This window comes from Strix uralensis, chromosome 2 (assembly GCF_047716275.1).
Source record: "Strix uralensis isolate ZFMK-TIS-50842 chromosome 2, bStrUra1, whole genome shotgun sequence".
Classification (NCBI taxonomy): Eukaryota; Metazoa; Chordata; class Aves; order Strigiformes; family Strigidae; genus Strix; species Strix uralensis.
Genome location: NC_133973.1, coordinates 63,951,959 through 63,967,291, shown reverse-complemented (window position 1 = coordinate 63,967,291; position 15,333 = coordinate 63,951,959). Strand labels below are relative to the sequence as shown.

Genomic DNA, 15,333 nt, shown 5'->3' with positions numbered 1-15,333 from the left:
AAGTAACACACTCTTCTTTCAGCTCTGGTGTGCTGAATTCGTATCCTAATTTCATTCATGCATGGCTGATATTAAACCAGCAGAAAAGTCAGAACAGTCCATGATACTTGCTTAGGAAGGTCCAGAATAAAAAGAAAAGGTTGCAAGTCAAAAGTGAGAAAGAAAAGGAAGTTTGATATATGGTATTATCAGATCTGGAATACAAGAATGGCAGTATCTGGGTATGAAAACCTCTCATTTTCATTAGTTAAGGTACTTATGCTTCTTTTGACAATATAGACCAATTGATCTCAAGACAGAACAGTCAGGCATGCGATGCAGTTGGGTCCATTAACAAGACTTGTACGGAATTATGTAAATCATTTAAATAGATGAGATTCACCAGATGGTTTCCACTAGGAGAGCTGAACATTAGTGCATACATCTGCATTACCTGCTTGCAGCTAAAATCTTCTCCATTACTTTCAGTTGTGATACTCTTTTTTTTTTCCCATCTGCTTTTTTTATAATTATAACTGTTTATTTTTACAGGAAAGGGAATTCATTCTTGCTGCTAGCTTAGTCCTAAGCAGTGCTGCCAACTGTGATGCGAATTTGGTTTCATAATATAGTGGACAAAAATGAGTTTATTCGTTCAAAAATTATTTCACAGATATGAGTGTTGATAATTAGGTGTAGTTCTGCATTACACTGACTATAGCAGACAGAACCATTAGGATCAAAAATACAGCTTGAAATTACTTTTATGATACCTGTATTTAATAAACAGGTAGCAGTTTCATCACTGTGAACTCTTCTAATTTATAGCTGATAGCAAAAACAGTCTTACTCAACAAAACTGAATGAAAAAGTCTCACTGGGCGCATTTTAGCCAAAAAAAGATGTCCTATTCAAACTGTCATGACTTGCTAACATCATATAGTGTTGAATACCTTGAATTTTTCTTCCAAAGGTGAAAAAAAAAAATGTATTAATTGGATGAAGTAATACTCTAGACAAGAAAACAGGCTGGAGTGTAATCAGCACAGACCATGCCAATACTGTGCTTCAGAAATCAATCTGAAAGTTTCTCTAGGAATCATAATTTTCTGCTGGTCTTAAACAGCACCAGATGACGATGACACACACAGAGGTTCAGCTATGCTAGTCAAGTAATTAGCATGGCAGAACTAATCCTTTATCTGTTCTCTCCCATTATAAATGCTTCCGCTCTAACTGAAGTGAGAAAAAGTATGCTCAGATCCTGGATTCCCTTACATAGGCACTTAAACAAAATCACAGTTAATTTATATTTGGTTTAGACAAATAAATGCTTTTGTAGGTCTGAGCTTCTATTTCCAAGCTAGCTGCACTCCCGTTGTTTTCTTCTTACAGTTACTTGTCATACAGATCATACTCACTTCAATTTCTGTATGCCTAAACATATTCTTCTATGTAGGTTCATGAATATAAAAATGCCAAAGTTTGTCCACAAAAAGATGTGGCTGCTGATGTTTTTACACAGGCTTTTTTGTTTATTTCATACAGTTAGTTTTTGTAATAAAAGAGAGACTATATATAGATTAAAGAAGCCTACCCGGCTGCCTTCAAACTTTGAGCGATCGTTGTTTGCCTTTGCTGTTTTTTCTGCAAGTTTCTTCTGCCTTTGAGGGCCTTTTCCAAAGAAAATGTAGTTGACAAAGGCGTATTCAAGTAAGGCCAAGAAGACAAATACAAAGCAGCCCATAAGATACATGTCAATGGCTTTAACATATGGAATTTTAGGCAAAGTCTCTCGCAGATGAGTGTTGATTGTTGTCATAGTCAGCACAGTTGTAATTCCTACACAAAGAAAAAAAGAGCACATATCTTACAACTCCACGCATACCATGCTTCAATTTTATTTTCCTTTTTAGCAAATTTGCCTTGGCAGTGTGAAGAACCTCAAAAATTTGCGAAAGATATCTCCCAGGTGACATCACTGCAAATGAAAGCAAAATTAAAGCTTGATACATTATTATTCTGTTACAATATTTCCTTCATATGATCAGAGGGAACAGCTAACAAGGGGGCCTGGCACCACTGCCGTGAGTTGGCATAGCTTCATGGAAGCTGGTGTAGCTGTACTGAGAATCTCTTCCATGAAGACCAAGCTGATCTGCAACAGAAAGGCAGTCTGCCAAGCATTAAAAGGTGTGCTCTTCCAGCACCGTGCTGCTCAATACAACGGAGAGAAGTTTTTAAAAAGTAGCAAAACTAATTAGGGGTCTGGATAGATAGAACCATGTGCACATATTAAGACAGAGTGTTCGTATAGATGGTGAAAGATTCCTCTCATACAATTTTAAATTTCTTAAAGTTAAGCAGTTGTTTGAAGTTAGTCCTGTAGGGCCTCTCTGTAGCAGATGGAGAGCACAGGCACCTTTCTAGAGCAGTTCATCCCATCTATTTTAGACACCTATTTCACAAAAGGACTATATAGAAGAGGGATTTGAGGTGACTAGATTAGAGCATTATTCTAATTTTTACATAGAAAGAAGTGAGATGAGAGGTGAGAGGCAGACAGGTATGTGCATTTGTGGAAAGAAAAAGACAAGGAGGGAGAGCAACATTTTTATAGTGATTGACTGGACACCAATAAAGTACCTAGAAAAATCTGTAAATTATGTCAAACCCTCATTTATTTACCTAAGGACCAGCATAACATCTAAAAATATATTACAGAGCACTGTTTTGAAAAGCTGGTAAGAAAAGCAAATATATTGTCTGCTTGAATTCACAATAAAGTGCAAGGTCTGTATCTCTGCTGGAAATTTTATGGCAAGCGCAAATCACAGGTGGCTGAAAACACTGATTTGTGGAATAAGTCTACATTGGTAAATGAGGCAAATCATTCTAATAGGTCCCCTCCATTACTATTTTCTCTGATTTCATAATTATACCATCAGTTTGTAAGTAGTCACTAAAATGTGGGCAGAACACAAATAAAGAACAAAAGAAAATTGCTGCCATATTACAAAGCACAGATTCTTCTACCTGAAGAGACAGAAATAAAGACAATATCACTCAAAATCAAGCTGTCAGTGTAAAGAGTGTCACTCCAGGGAACTGTAGCAGTAACCTATAAGGTTCTGTAACAGGTATTTTGTATATTTAGTACTCCAGCATCATGCAGTTTTCAGTGTTTTTCCTCTAAACTGTGAAACAAGTGTGTGTTGATGTCAGATGTTTCAAGGCTTGAAATACAGCGGAGACACACACAACACAAGTTTATTTAAAAACTGTATTGGGTATAACTCACCCAGCTCTGCAGTAAAATGAGGAATATAGCTGACACATTATTTTTACCTAAAGAAACTTGGACAGAGTCAGAGACAGAGTCTTTAGAAAACCTCCATGCCAGCACAAGGAACAGGGGTGAGAAAGCTGGAGGACTGCAGCAAACACTATCACACGTTTGCAGACCAAGGGATTTCTCTAGCCTGAATTAGCTTCTTTCTTTGTAGGATTACCTGCTGCTGCTTCCTATAAGGGATTCCAAAAGCTACCTAAGATCAAATTGATTTTTGTATCAGAAATCCCACAGGTTCCTTGGCATCTCACCATCATCCTACAGATGCTTACCAAAGCCTAGGTCAAGAAGGGACTTAGAAGCTTGCCCAGTGGCTGTTATAATGCCCACATTTTTGATGTCTGTTCCCAGTCTGTAATCGTGATTCTAGAGATAAGTCCTTAAACACCACACGGGGAGATTTCGGTGGCTCTCTTGGTGATCCAGAAGATTAATGACACTGAACAGAAAGGTGGCTACCACTAACCAAAAGGAAGTATGTCCTCTGGGAGATTCTGCTGGCACCCCGCAGGCAAATGCCCTTCTGAAGTTCAATAAAGTATTTTAAAGCACAGCTGGAGGACAAGCAGCTGACACTCACCTATCACATACAAAACAGGATAATCACGTGATTATAGCCCTTCCGAAAACTGAGAACTCTTGAGATTATTTTTCTTTTCACTCAAAGGACTGAATTTAGGAACTTCTAGGGCTAACTAGCAAAAACTCAGTTTTGAACAGAACTGATGGTTTTGAGTATTTCTCTTGAGATCCGCCCTTTATCAGTCTCTACCTGCAGTGTCTATAGCACATAGTCTGGAATGAGCTGGCCTTTGCTCCATGTCTCTGTTTCTCTGTTGAGGGAATTACTTGGTTCAGTGCAGCCTGGACCACAGACAGTGTGTGCAGCGAGTGACCCGGCACAGGAGCAAAACATGGAAGTGAATGAACTAAAATCAGGCTCTTTCCAAGAACACAGGCTTCCTGCAGGAGTTGACTAAAAGCTTCTCTCCATGACCCTAAGGATTGCACAGGGAGTTCTTCCTCTAACAAATACCTAAGCCATCAGGCCTTATCCTCCTCTGAAATGAGCTTTTTGGAGCTAGTTACATATGTCCAAAGGTGCTATAATGCCTTTAAACTTTGATACCTTTTCATATCAGCTTCAGACTCATAAGAGTGGCTATACTGAACATAGGATTAGACCCATGGTACTGAACTTCATTATACAAACATCAGGTGATACAAGACATAATCACCAAGGCTCTTAATTGTTTACTCAGAAGAACCTATTAGATGGATTTTTGTCCTCTCAAAAGTACCTTCTATCAATTGAAAATAGAACATCTGGGCTCCTGAGCTTGCTTGGAATGTACTCTCTGACTTTTGTTCTAATATTTGTGTTATCACAGTACAGTACTTGATGAACATGCCAAACACAAATAGGCCACATGAGACAGTCCTGTTTCTTAAACAAGGAAAAAAATGTGAACCCATTACAGAAGGGCATGAAATGTCACTGGGCTTGGTAACTTCTGTATAACCATCTGTTCTCTGCAGTCCTGGCCAGTATGTAAAATCTAGATGCTGACTGATGTGTCTGAAATGCTTCCCTCACTCGGTCATAATGTCTCCAGGGTGGATTTGGTATCCAGTAGTTCATTTAAGAATACATCAGAGCTGTTTGGACTCTGTGTCCCATCTCCCATTAAGCTACTACTTATCTGCAATCTGCTGAACATGCACTAGCTCCAGAGTGGTAATGACAGATTGTGTCATGCCCATACACCAGCTAATCCACAGTATCTGTAGAATTTCTGTAGAGTAACTGCAGTTAATCTACAATATCCTCAGTTACCCAAAATCAGATGCTAGGATGTAATATGGTATTGCAGAAAGGTATAGCTGTGGCTGCCCAGCCTGCTTTGTGTATGTGGGATCTTGAAAGGTGCAGGGTACAGAGGTGGGGAATCATATGGTCATGGGTTGGAGTCCTGGTTTGCTGTGGTATGTATCAGAAAAATAAGGGAATTAGGGAATATATTCCTGTTTTAAGAAGAGAAGAGGAAGAGGAGAGGAGGAGGAGAGGAGGAGAGGAGGAGAGGAGGAGAGGAGGAGGAGGAGGAGGAGGGAGAGGGAGAGGGAGAGGGAGAGGGAGAGGGGAGGGGAGGGGAGGGGAGGGGAGGAGAGGAGAGGGGAGGGGAGGGGAGGGGAGGGGAGGGGAGGGGAGGGGAGGGGAGGGGAGGGGAGAGGAGAGGAGAGGAGAGGAGAGGAGAGGAGAGGAGAGGAGAGGAGAGGAGAGGAGAGGAGAGGAGAGGAGAGGAGAGGAGAGGAGAGGAGAGGAGAGGAGAGGAGAGGAGAGGAGAGGAGAGGAGAGGAGAGGAGAGGAGAGGAGAGGAGAGGAGAGGAGAGGAGAGGAGAGGAGAGGAGAGGAGAGGAGAGGAGAGGAGAGGAGAGGAGAGGAGAGGAGAGGAGAGGAGAGGAGAGGAGAGGAGAGGAGAGGAGAGGAGAGGAGAGGAGAGGAGAGGAGAGGAGAGGAGAGGAGAGGAGAGGAGAGGAGAGGAGAGGAGAGGAGAGGAGAGGAGAGGAGAGGAGAGGAGAGGAGAGGAGAGGCAGCAGTAGTCATAAGGATTTATGGATCCATTTAATCTTGATCCATTTAATCTTCCTTGTCTGAGTATGCTTGTGTAATAGATGAAATATTTCCTGTGAGATATTGTGAAGCCACCTTCCCTTATCCAAAGGATACTTTGATCTGAAAAGGTCTTGGACAGGGATCACCAACCTGTGCCAAATCTGTGTTTTTATGTCATGAGGTAAACAGCACTTTAAGCTGTCATAAAAATACACTTAGCATACTGTGCATTCTGAGGGTTAGGCGGGATGTCATGGTCCATAGCTGATATGCCCCTGTGTTCTGAACCAGCACACGGTTCTTGAGGTCTGTTCCTGCCACTGTCAGTTAAAGCACCCCAGACCTCAGGAGGCAGCTTGGAGCCACACTTGTCTTCCCACATGGAGCTGGACTACATGCTCAAGCCCCTGGAGTATGATTCTGGAGCTGGTCCCTCACTGGAGCTACTGACAACAACATTAACTTTGATGAGAACAAGGCTGGGACCAGTATGAGCTGCTCATGTCAGAGAGTTAGTGATAGCTACATTCTTGCATGCAGGGAAAAACATCACTTTTGAGGCAATACTGGATGACATGATTTTGACGTAAATGATTTTGGAATATCAAAACACTGACATCACATTGCAGTCTTTAACAACCTCTGAAGGCTACATTCAGTCTGACATTTTAATGTCCCACTCATTCTTAGCACATACCAAGGGCAACTCTTGCTGCTGATGCATCATAATTGATCCAGAATGACACCCATGATAAAATGGTAATCAGTATGGAGGGCATGTAGGTTTGGAGAATAAAGTATCCAATATTTCTCTTCAACCTGAAGCTCAGTGAGAGTCTTGGATAGGCACCTGAGGAAAGGGAGGGGAAAACAGTGTTATTTATACTGAAGAGAAGACACTTGCAGATAGTTGTCTTCAGTTTCCGTAGAAACTAAAGCATGCTAATTTTATGGGGTAGTATGACATCTGCAGAACAGTAGGGAGAACACCTTCACTGTACTACTGTTTGGTATTAAAAGAAACCTTGCAGTGAATATAGTAATATCCAACCAATTTGTATTTGTGAGGAAAAGAGAGAGCGTAAATTATTCTATATCATTGAACAGATGGGTGAGCACCGGTTAGTTTTTAAAAACAGATGCTTAGGTCTCCAAGTAAAATGCTTATTCAAATACACAGTTTTATGAATAGTATTTATATTGAGAGGATTAGTAATGTGCAGTTTTTTATTTACATGGAAGAGTTGTTCATGAGATGGCAATTCTTAATTACATCTGAACTATGAGAAACATGCTACCTGTGGTGTCAAAAATAAATTGTAATGAATCCCAGTGATGAAAAGCCTTCAGACCAGATCCTCTAACATCAGAGCCAGACAGAATTTTTCTTCCAAAAATATTTTAAGCAAAACAAAGATGATTTTGTATGTGTGTTTATATATATACAGTATACATATAGGATTCATGAATTGTTACAACTGGAGCAAATAAATAATAAAAAAATAATAACCTCAATGTCAACATTTCAAACAAAACATTTTATTATTTAACTTCAAACTGGTGTATTTCAAAATTGCTGTTAATCTTACTGAATGTATTTTATATATTCAGAAATCTCCGTTTAAAAAATTGTGACTTCTTTCACCAAATGCAAAGAGGATTAAATCTGAGTACAGCTGTACAAGGAAAAAGTAGTCATTCACACATTAGCTTCATGATTTTAGTGTTTGCATTACAAGTCTCAGACATGATACTTCTAATAAATAGCTCATCTAAAAGCTCTAGTTATAGTCAACATCGTAAAAAAATTTCTGAACATACTGGGGTCTCAACTTGATATCAGATCACATCCCACCCATTCTAATACAAACATGTGCAAGATATGAAAGATTACATCTAGAAACAAACAAATTACAAACTTCCCTTTAAATTATGTTCATATGTTTGGATATGAGCATAAGAAATTACATTTGCCCATATACACAAGAATGATGGGATTTCCTGAGAGAGAAAGCTTAAAAAGGAAGAGAAAACTGCAGATTTTTCTTCATCACATTCCTGATAGTTTGGTATACTTTGAGTCATATGACAGAAAAAATGCTACACCATTTCCAGGCAGCAGAAGCATCCAGGGAGTATCCAACTTTATGCAACTATCCTTAACTGTTTTATTAATCTCAGAAGAACTATCACTGGAAAAAGAAATATCTGGTAGATGCATTTGGCTGCTGTGATTACTTGAATCACTAGTAATTTTTTTCAGGATGAAATGCCTTCTAGTTTCACCAATAGAAGAATATTGGTGGAGTCAGAATAATTTATTTCATCATGAAAATCAGACCAAGGTTTTCTATCTAAAGCAGTCAACAAAATTTTCAGCAAAGAATCATTGAGACTTTAGCTTGCTTAACATCTTCATCTTCTAATGAACATTTCATGTCAAAAGACAAATTCTCTCTTTGAAACCATACCTGCTTTTTTGCTAACAAAGATTATCTTTTTCATTGAGCTTCTCATAAAACGGTTTCCATGGCCCTGTGTCTGCAGACTAGGTAAATAAAACAGGAGCATACCCTGCCATCATGAAATACATTAAAAATGTAGCAGACCGGATGACCTTTCTGCAATAAGAGTAGTGCATCTGACAGAAATCTTTATAAAGCTCTGCTGAGGAAAATTATTTCATATAATACACCACCCATGCAAAGGATGCTCTGTAAATCTCTTTCTTTCCAAAAGTCCTGTCCAGGTTTGGGTGTCTGCAGAATATCATTGATAGAGGTGATGACTGAAAAATCTCACACAGAATACTGATTTTCTGATAAATAGTCTGAAGGATTCATGCAAGAAGGTTCAGTGAAAATGAAACACTGAATCAAAGCCTCTTCTTGGGCTGCTCCAATGCCAAGGACCCTGGATGCATTGGAGAACCTCAGAGAAAGATGAGAGCACTTTGCTATCGATAAGGCAGGGAAAAAGGTGTGGACAGAGGAAGTGTGTGTCAACAGTGGAGAGAAGTAACATGTCACATATGTCAGTGATGTTCAGTAATGAAATCCTGAACTGAGAAACAGTATAACTGAGCAAACTTCAGACATTTATCTCAAATGCTTCACCCAGGACCATCACCTATTACCTCATCACTATCTCCATCTAATGAGATAAGGTAATTACTGAAACTTGTGGGACCTGGCCTTAAAGGTGGACTCTCCAGATTGTCTCAAGGCCAGAGACATCAACATAAAGTTGTTTCAAGCACTGGGTTCTTTATGCTGAAGCTAGAAATCCAAGAACTATACCTAGGGCCAGAGCTGTCAGTGCTGTCTGTCTTCCTGTGGGGGTTGCACTGTAACAAGAGATATTTAGCTATGAATCTGAAGGTGCACTGTTCCTTTTGAGATTCCCTATGACATCTCAGACACCAGCTTGCAGGTGGTGGATATGACAGAGCCCCTACATCTTTTTGATCAGCAGCTGGAGATGAAGAAGGCTGTCCTACGCAACCTCCAATAGCAGTTGATTAAGAGACTCACTTGAACTGCATACACATGAGCTAGATGTCTAAGCTCCAATTATATTTACAGGAGAGTCAGTTCATCTAGTCAATCTAGTAAATGAAACCTATAGAATTATCCATCTCCTCCTAAAATAGATTCCTATTGGTGGACTGAATTTGTTTCCAGACTTCATCGACTGTATTGACTAGATTCCCATCAACTAAGATACCTAGTTGTTCAGTAAACACTGAAATTATATTCACCTTAAATCAGAGAAAGATGAATCCCAGCCCTGGAAGTGTCAGGGTAGGTTTTGAGGTTCTGTGGCTCCTGGACAATCTAACCAAAAGTCTTGCTGGCACTACAGCTACTTACTGGAGTCGACACATTGCTCAGTTTCACAGAGGTAAGTAGAATGCCACCGTGGTTTGTGGTGATTTTGCAAGCTCAAATTTTATTGGGAGGTCTGGATCTCAGGAAATTTCGGAATAGTCTTTGTACAGTTCAGGTTGAAACTGAAACATGAACTGGTAGCCTTGTTTTTTCATACTGTGCAGCCAGAGTTCTCCTTTAGGTAGGTCTCCCTGAGACTACAAAAGTTTGTATTACTTTCACCTGTATTGCTTTTATGCCTTCACAGATGATCTGTTAGCCCTGCCTCCAACCTGCCATCTCTGCTATAATATCTCATCTCCAGAAAACAGACCACAAGAATCTGTGGAAAAAAGAATTAAAAGAAGGAACATTCCTTATTTCCCCTACTTATTTCCCCCTCTTTGTCTGGATGGCTAAAGCTCAGTGAAAAGGATGGGTCCTAACCTGCATCAAACAAGGACTGTAAGCCTAGATCTTTATTTATCTAAGAAGGAGCCATCTTGTGTAATTTATTTAATAAAAATTGATTTCTTCGTGAACTCAACAATTACACTGTTACTTGCCTGATTATGCTTGGATAGTGATTTGTCAATTAAGGCTCAGTCCATTTAGAGATTAATTACAAGGAAATTCTAGTTGTTAACATTTGTTTTTTGCCTAAAGAACAGTGTTGCTGTTCAGGGACCACATTTGTTACCCTTCCTCCCCTTTCATATAACATGTTGATGTCTATGGGCTAATTCAAATAGTACAGAATTAACAGAATTTGGCCTGAAGTATTTAAATCTAACAACAGTATTGAGAATGCAGGCATGGAAACAAATACTTAATCAATAACTGAGCCCAAAATATTCCTCTTTCATATATTTGGGCACCTGGTAAAAAGTAATTACTTGTTTCTGTTTCAATTTCATTAAAAGCTAGCAAGCTGAAATACCTAGCTCCAAGGCTAAATTGGTCTCTTGCTATTTTATCCGAGTATGAACCAAGATAACAGAGTTGGTCACTTACAGAATTCTTATTTTAATCTGTTCTTCTGGGAAGGTTCTTCGGCTAATTGGAAATGTACTTTATAAATTGATCTTTCAAAATACAGCAAATAATTAATTTTCAAATCTTTTAAGACTACCCTCCTCTTACTGACAGGTTGCTAATCTGGCTGTGATTGCTATGCATCTTGAAGCTTTTACGTGGTGTTTTACATATCCCCATTCCTGTTCAGTTTCTTAGCATTTCTGGATAACAAACGTTTAGGAGGCAGATTCAGCTCACAGGTCTAGGCACTAAATTTCAGGTGTTTGCATGTAGATATTTATACATGGATGTTGCATAAGCTCTCAGTGTAAACCATGGAGATCTAGACCTACAGCCAGCTGATTCTAAGGGTGTGATTTAATTGCCTGTACAGATGTATCTAATGCCATTTGAGATGCATTAGGCTACTGAAGAGTAGAACTTAATGTTAGTTAAGTAATTAATTCTGAAGCTAGATTGTCACACAGGACACAAGACTGTAAGACTCCAGAACAGCAGCCTAACTGCTAAGCAGGATGCTCTACAGCATCTCAAGAGGCACCAGATACCTATGTTTAGGCAACTGAATACTGTCCTATGAGCTATTCACTTAACAGAATAGAGGTGTTCAAGAGCTGAATAGCTCTTTAGACTCCATTGACAGTACTGATTTGATATAATTTGACTTTGGGCTTAAATCAGTAACTGACACACAGGCATCCAGTGCCACTTTAGATGCTTTATGGTAGCCTGTATGGCCTTCAGCTAGTGTCAGAAGGATAGTTAAACCAGATTTTTCTTCTTCATAGCAATTTAGCAATTTAAATACTACTTCCTCTTCTTTCCATCAGGAATAAAGAGAACAGGATATTGCCCGTGTCTTTATCTTCTAGACTGTTGAAGACTTTTATTTAATTCCCACCAAGTGTTCTCTTTTTGTAAACTACACGATTATATCTGTTTCTCTGGTAACCTCAGGTATTCCATTTTTTAGACTTCCACTCATACTTACTAATTTTCCCCAGACCCTCTTCTATTGCTCCACAACTGTCTTGAAGAGCACTATCCATGACCACAAATACTCAGCTGAGGCCTTAGCAATGCAAGTCAGACTCCTTACAGGATTGCTTTGTTGTTTTTTTTTCCCAAAAGATGTTATTGGCTCATGTTCAGTCTGAGATCAACAGCAACTCCCAGATTTCTACATGCAGAACCCTGGCCTAACCTGGTATTCCCTATCCTGAATTTGGATAGGAATATTTAGTTGTACAGATGTTGTATTTTGCACTTGTCCATACTGACTTTTTTATACTTTTTTTCCAGACCTGTTTTGCTAATTTGGCAAGAAAATTTTTAATTCCAATGTTATGCTTCAATATGCATGCAGTTCCTTCAGTATTCATGCAGCCCCGCACAGCTTTCTGTCATTATCTATGGGGTTTTTAACATGCTTACCGTTGCTTCTTCATAGTAACTATGGGAACAGATTTTTCCATTTGCATAAGTAACGCAAGATTATACATCACTGTTCCTCATGGAGGGTAGGAGAAATTACTCCAAAAGTGGTTTATGACATGACTCTGAAGTCTTCTTTTAGTTTTATACAATCAAAGCACCCTAGTACTGAAATCTCTGAAATGTTCACTGAGATATTGTGCTCAAAGAACCAATATCTTCCCCTGAGACTTCAGTAACCTCAAAGCCAAAAAAAAAAAAGCATACCCAACTTACTTTCCACAAAAATGTAGAAACTGACCCTAATTACTAGGACTGTAAGAAAGTAGGGTCTTGAGAAGAAATTTGAAAAGACTGTGCTGGCTTTATCTGTCAGATTCACTAGCATGCTTCAGATTTAGAATTAAATATGTGGTTTTGAGAAACAAATGTGATGTTTGCCCTGCATGGAAATACTTGTCACAAAATATCATAATTAATCAAGCATTTTCATAATGTCCAGTACCAAAATAATAGTAAAATTGGTATTGTGTCTTCATCAGTGACAAAAATCATACGCTTCAGAAAATGGTACAAGAAAGGTGGAGGAATCTGTTCTCTTTGATGTCTCATCCTACTCCCTAATGTCAAGCTGTCTTAAACTCTGAAGCGTGAGACTTTTTTACCCTTTCCACAAGTTTTTTTGGAAAGCATTGTTATAGTTCTGAAAATTTGGTCAGTCATATAAATGTCTACTCCTAGTTTTCATTCTTTCTCATACTTGTCTCACAGCTCTTTGTATTTCTCTTTTTCCTGAATGTAACAAACCTCTCTCATCTCTAAATTACTAAATCATGCCTTTACTGAAATATTTCATACTGAACTAAAAGGTGGCTTTGGACTGTTATAAATTCTCTGTATTCCCACTGTTGTCCAAAACAGCCATCCTACAAAAGCATATCCAGTCCTGTGGAGGGGCAGGTCAGCCCTGGCTGCTAAAGGTCACACTAGCTGCAGAACAGAAGGATATAGGATTAGAGTATCTGTTTCTCTACAGAAAAAAACCCCTTCCATTCACAATGATATACAGTTGGCAAACCCTGTCATATTAATTTCAATCCCAGCAATATTTACATTTTGTTCTGAAATACAACTTGTGTTTCTGTGTACTTTGAAACAGATGCTGTGTCCAAAGAGTGGGTGAAGTGATGCTTACAAACATAATAGAGCTGTGCTTCATTTGTTCTAGTGTGCTGGGACAGATGGAACAGCACACTTCCATGGACTGAAGAGCACTGAAAATCTGGAGGTCCCAAACAGTGGCCCCACACTTGCTGATGGCTGTGTTGCTTTGGTCTTGTCACACATAACATCATTTTCCTATGCTGGTATCTAATATTAAACACGTAAATCAACATTGTGCTTTGTCACCTGAAGACATCTGTGAGTTACCAGTAACTTTTATTACATCTTCAAGGAAACAAGGAGGAAACATAGGGATTGAATTTTAGCATCTTAACAATGATGACAAACGCACTGGATATGTATACAGTACTATATACGCATCAGTGGAAATCAAGATACAAAAGACTTTACATTCACTATACAACAATAACTTTTTCATAAAAATGGTGGCTTTTTGACCTAGTATGCCAAAACATACTGATGTATGATCAGTAACCCCGTAGGCTACATTTAAACTCATAATTCAGAGGTGAACGACTTCATATTTATTTAGATCATAGATATTTAGGTGTCTGGTTAAGTATCACACACATAAGAAAAAGAAAAATAATCAAGAAATTATATTTCATAGGCTCCTACCTCCAAGCTTTATCAAGTAATTTCTTTAGCTAAACACACAACACAGACTATATATAATTATGATTAATTATGATTAATTATGATTAATAAAACAGTAATTATCATACACAAGGAAATTAAACACTAAATGGGCAAATTACAATACTTGCCTGTGGCAAAGACAACATTCTTTGACACCAGTCTATATTCCACGATGGAGAACTGAGGAAGCTCAATCCTCTCCACGCCAGTGACTGCGTTATCTCCACCTCTCCAGTAGAACTCTATGTCGTCAGTTGTGTAGCCATCTGCGGGCAAAGCAGGAGAGTAAGTCAGAAATAACAGCAGACTCAAATGTAGCTTCAAACACAGTACACAGAGTTTGTAATTTGAAACAATGAAGAGAATCAGAACAGCTGGAGTGCTGTATGGTATTTTGTTCTGTATGCCTGTGGGAAGGTCTCCTGAAGAGCTGAGCCATTACAGTCTGCCCAGGAGTTTGAGGCGAAATACTCTGTTTTCTTTCTTTTTTTTTTTTTTTTTTTTTTGTATCACTCTCATAAAATTTACATGGGGATTAACAGCCCCAATGAGACAGAAAATGCTACTCAACAATCTGCAAAATTGCAGATTAGCATGATTTAAGACATCATATGCATTTAGCACTGAAACCAAGTGTATATTTATGCTGATAATCACCAGAAGAAGGTGGATTATTCAATGAATACAGACAAACATAATTGGGGCAGATCTTTTCCACTCACACTAAAGAGTGTGAGCTACACCATTTCCATTAGCTTCTGTAGTGGAGGACTACAGCTGAATACAGAATACATACTAGTATTTTCTGTATATGGCCACAATCTCCAGCCAGTAGCAGAAATGGAGCAGGAACACTTGAAGCACAAATATACATCTGAATATTGCAATCCTACGACACGACTAGGTGGAAGAGAGAATCTGGTTCTGTTTGGAACACAACTGTAAATAGTAAAAGGGGTGGATCTGAAAGTCTGGGGGGGTCCTGTGGCAAGATCATCCATGCATAATAAAACATACTGAAAGAAAATGATATCACAGTGTTTTCTCTCTTGAAAATGAATCTGATTAAAATATGAACATTCATTCTCTTGTGTTGAAGAAAAGCATCCAGTCATTGCCTCTGCCAAGTCAGGCTGGAGCAATAAATGACTTAATTCTGCCCTAAACCCATTTTTCTAGGATATATCCATACATCTAGAAATAGATGTCCCCTTATATTTTTT

The 15,333-nt window shown here is 38.9% G+C and overlaps 1 protein-coding gene across 5 annotated transcripts in view; it reads right to left on the bottom strand.

Annotated features, from left to right (window-relative positions):
* Positions 1-15,333, bottom strand: part of GABRB3 (gamma-aminobutyric acid type A receptor subunit beta3) — a 196,563-nt gene that overhangs the window by 13,196 nt on the left and 168,034 nt on the right. For all 5 annotated transcript variants that reach the window (XM_074858988.1, XM_074858990.1, XM_074858989.1 and 2 more), the window contains 3 exons: positions 14,239-14,376; positions 6,643-6,795; positions 1,577-1,821 (listed from right to left, as the gene is read on the bottom strand). In XM_074858988.1, coding sequence (XP_074715089.1) covers positions 1,577-1,821; positions 6,643-6,795; positions 14,239-14,376 — 536 coding nt within the window. The remainder of the gene's footprint in view (positions 1-1,576; positions 1,822-6,642; positions 6,796-14,238; positions 14,377-15,333) is intronic.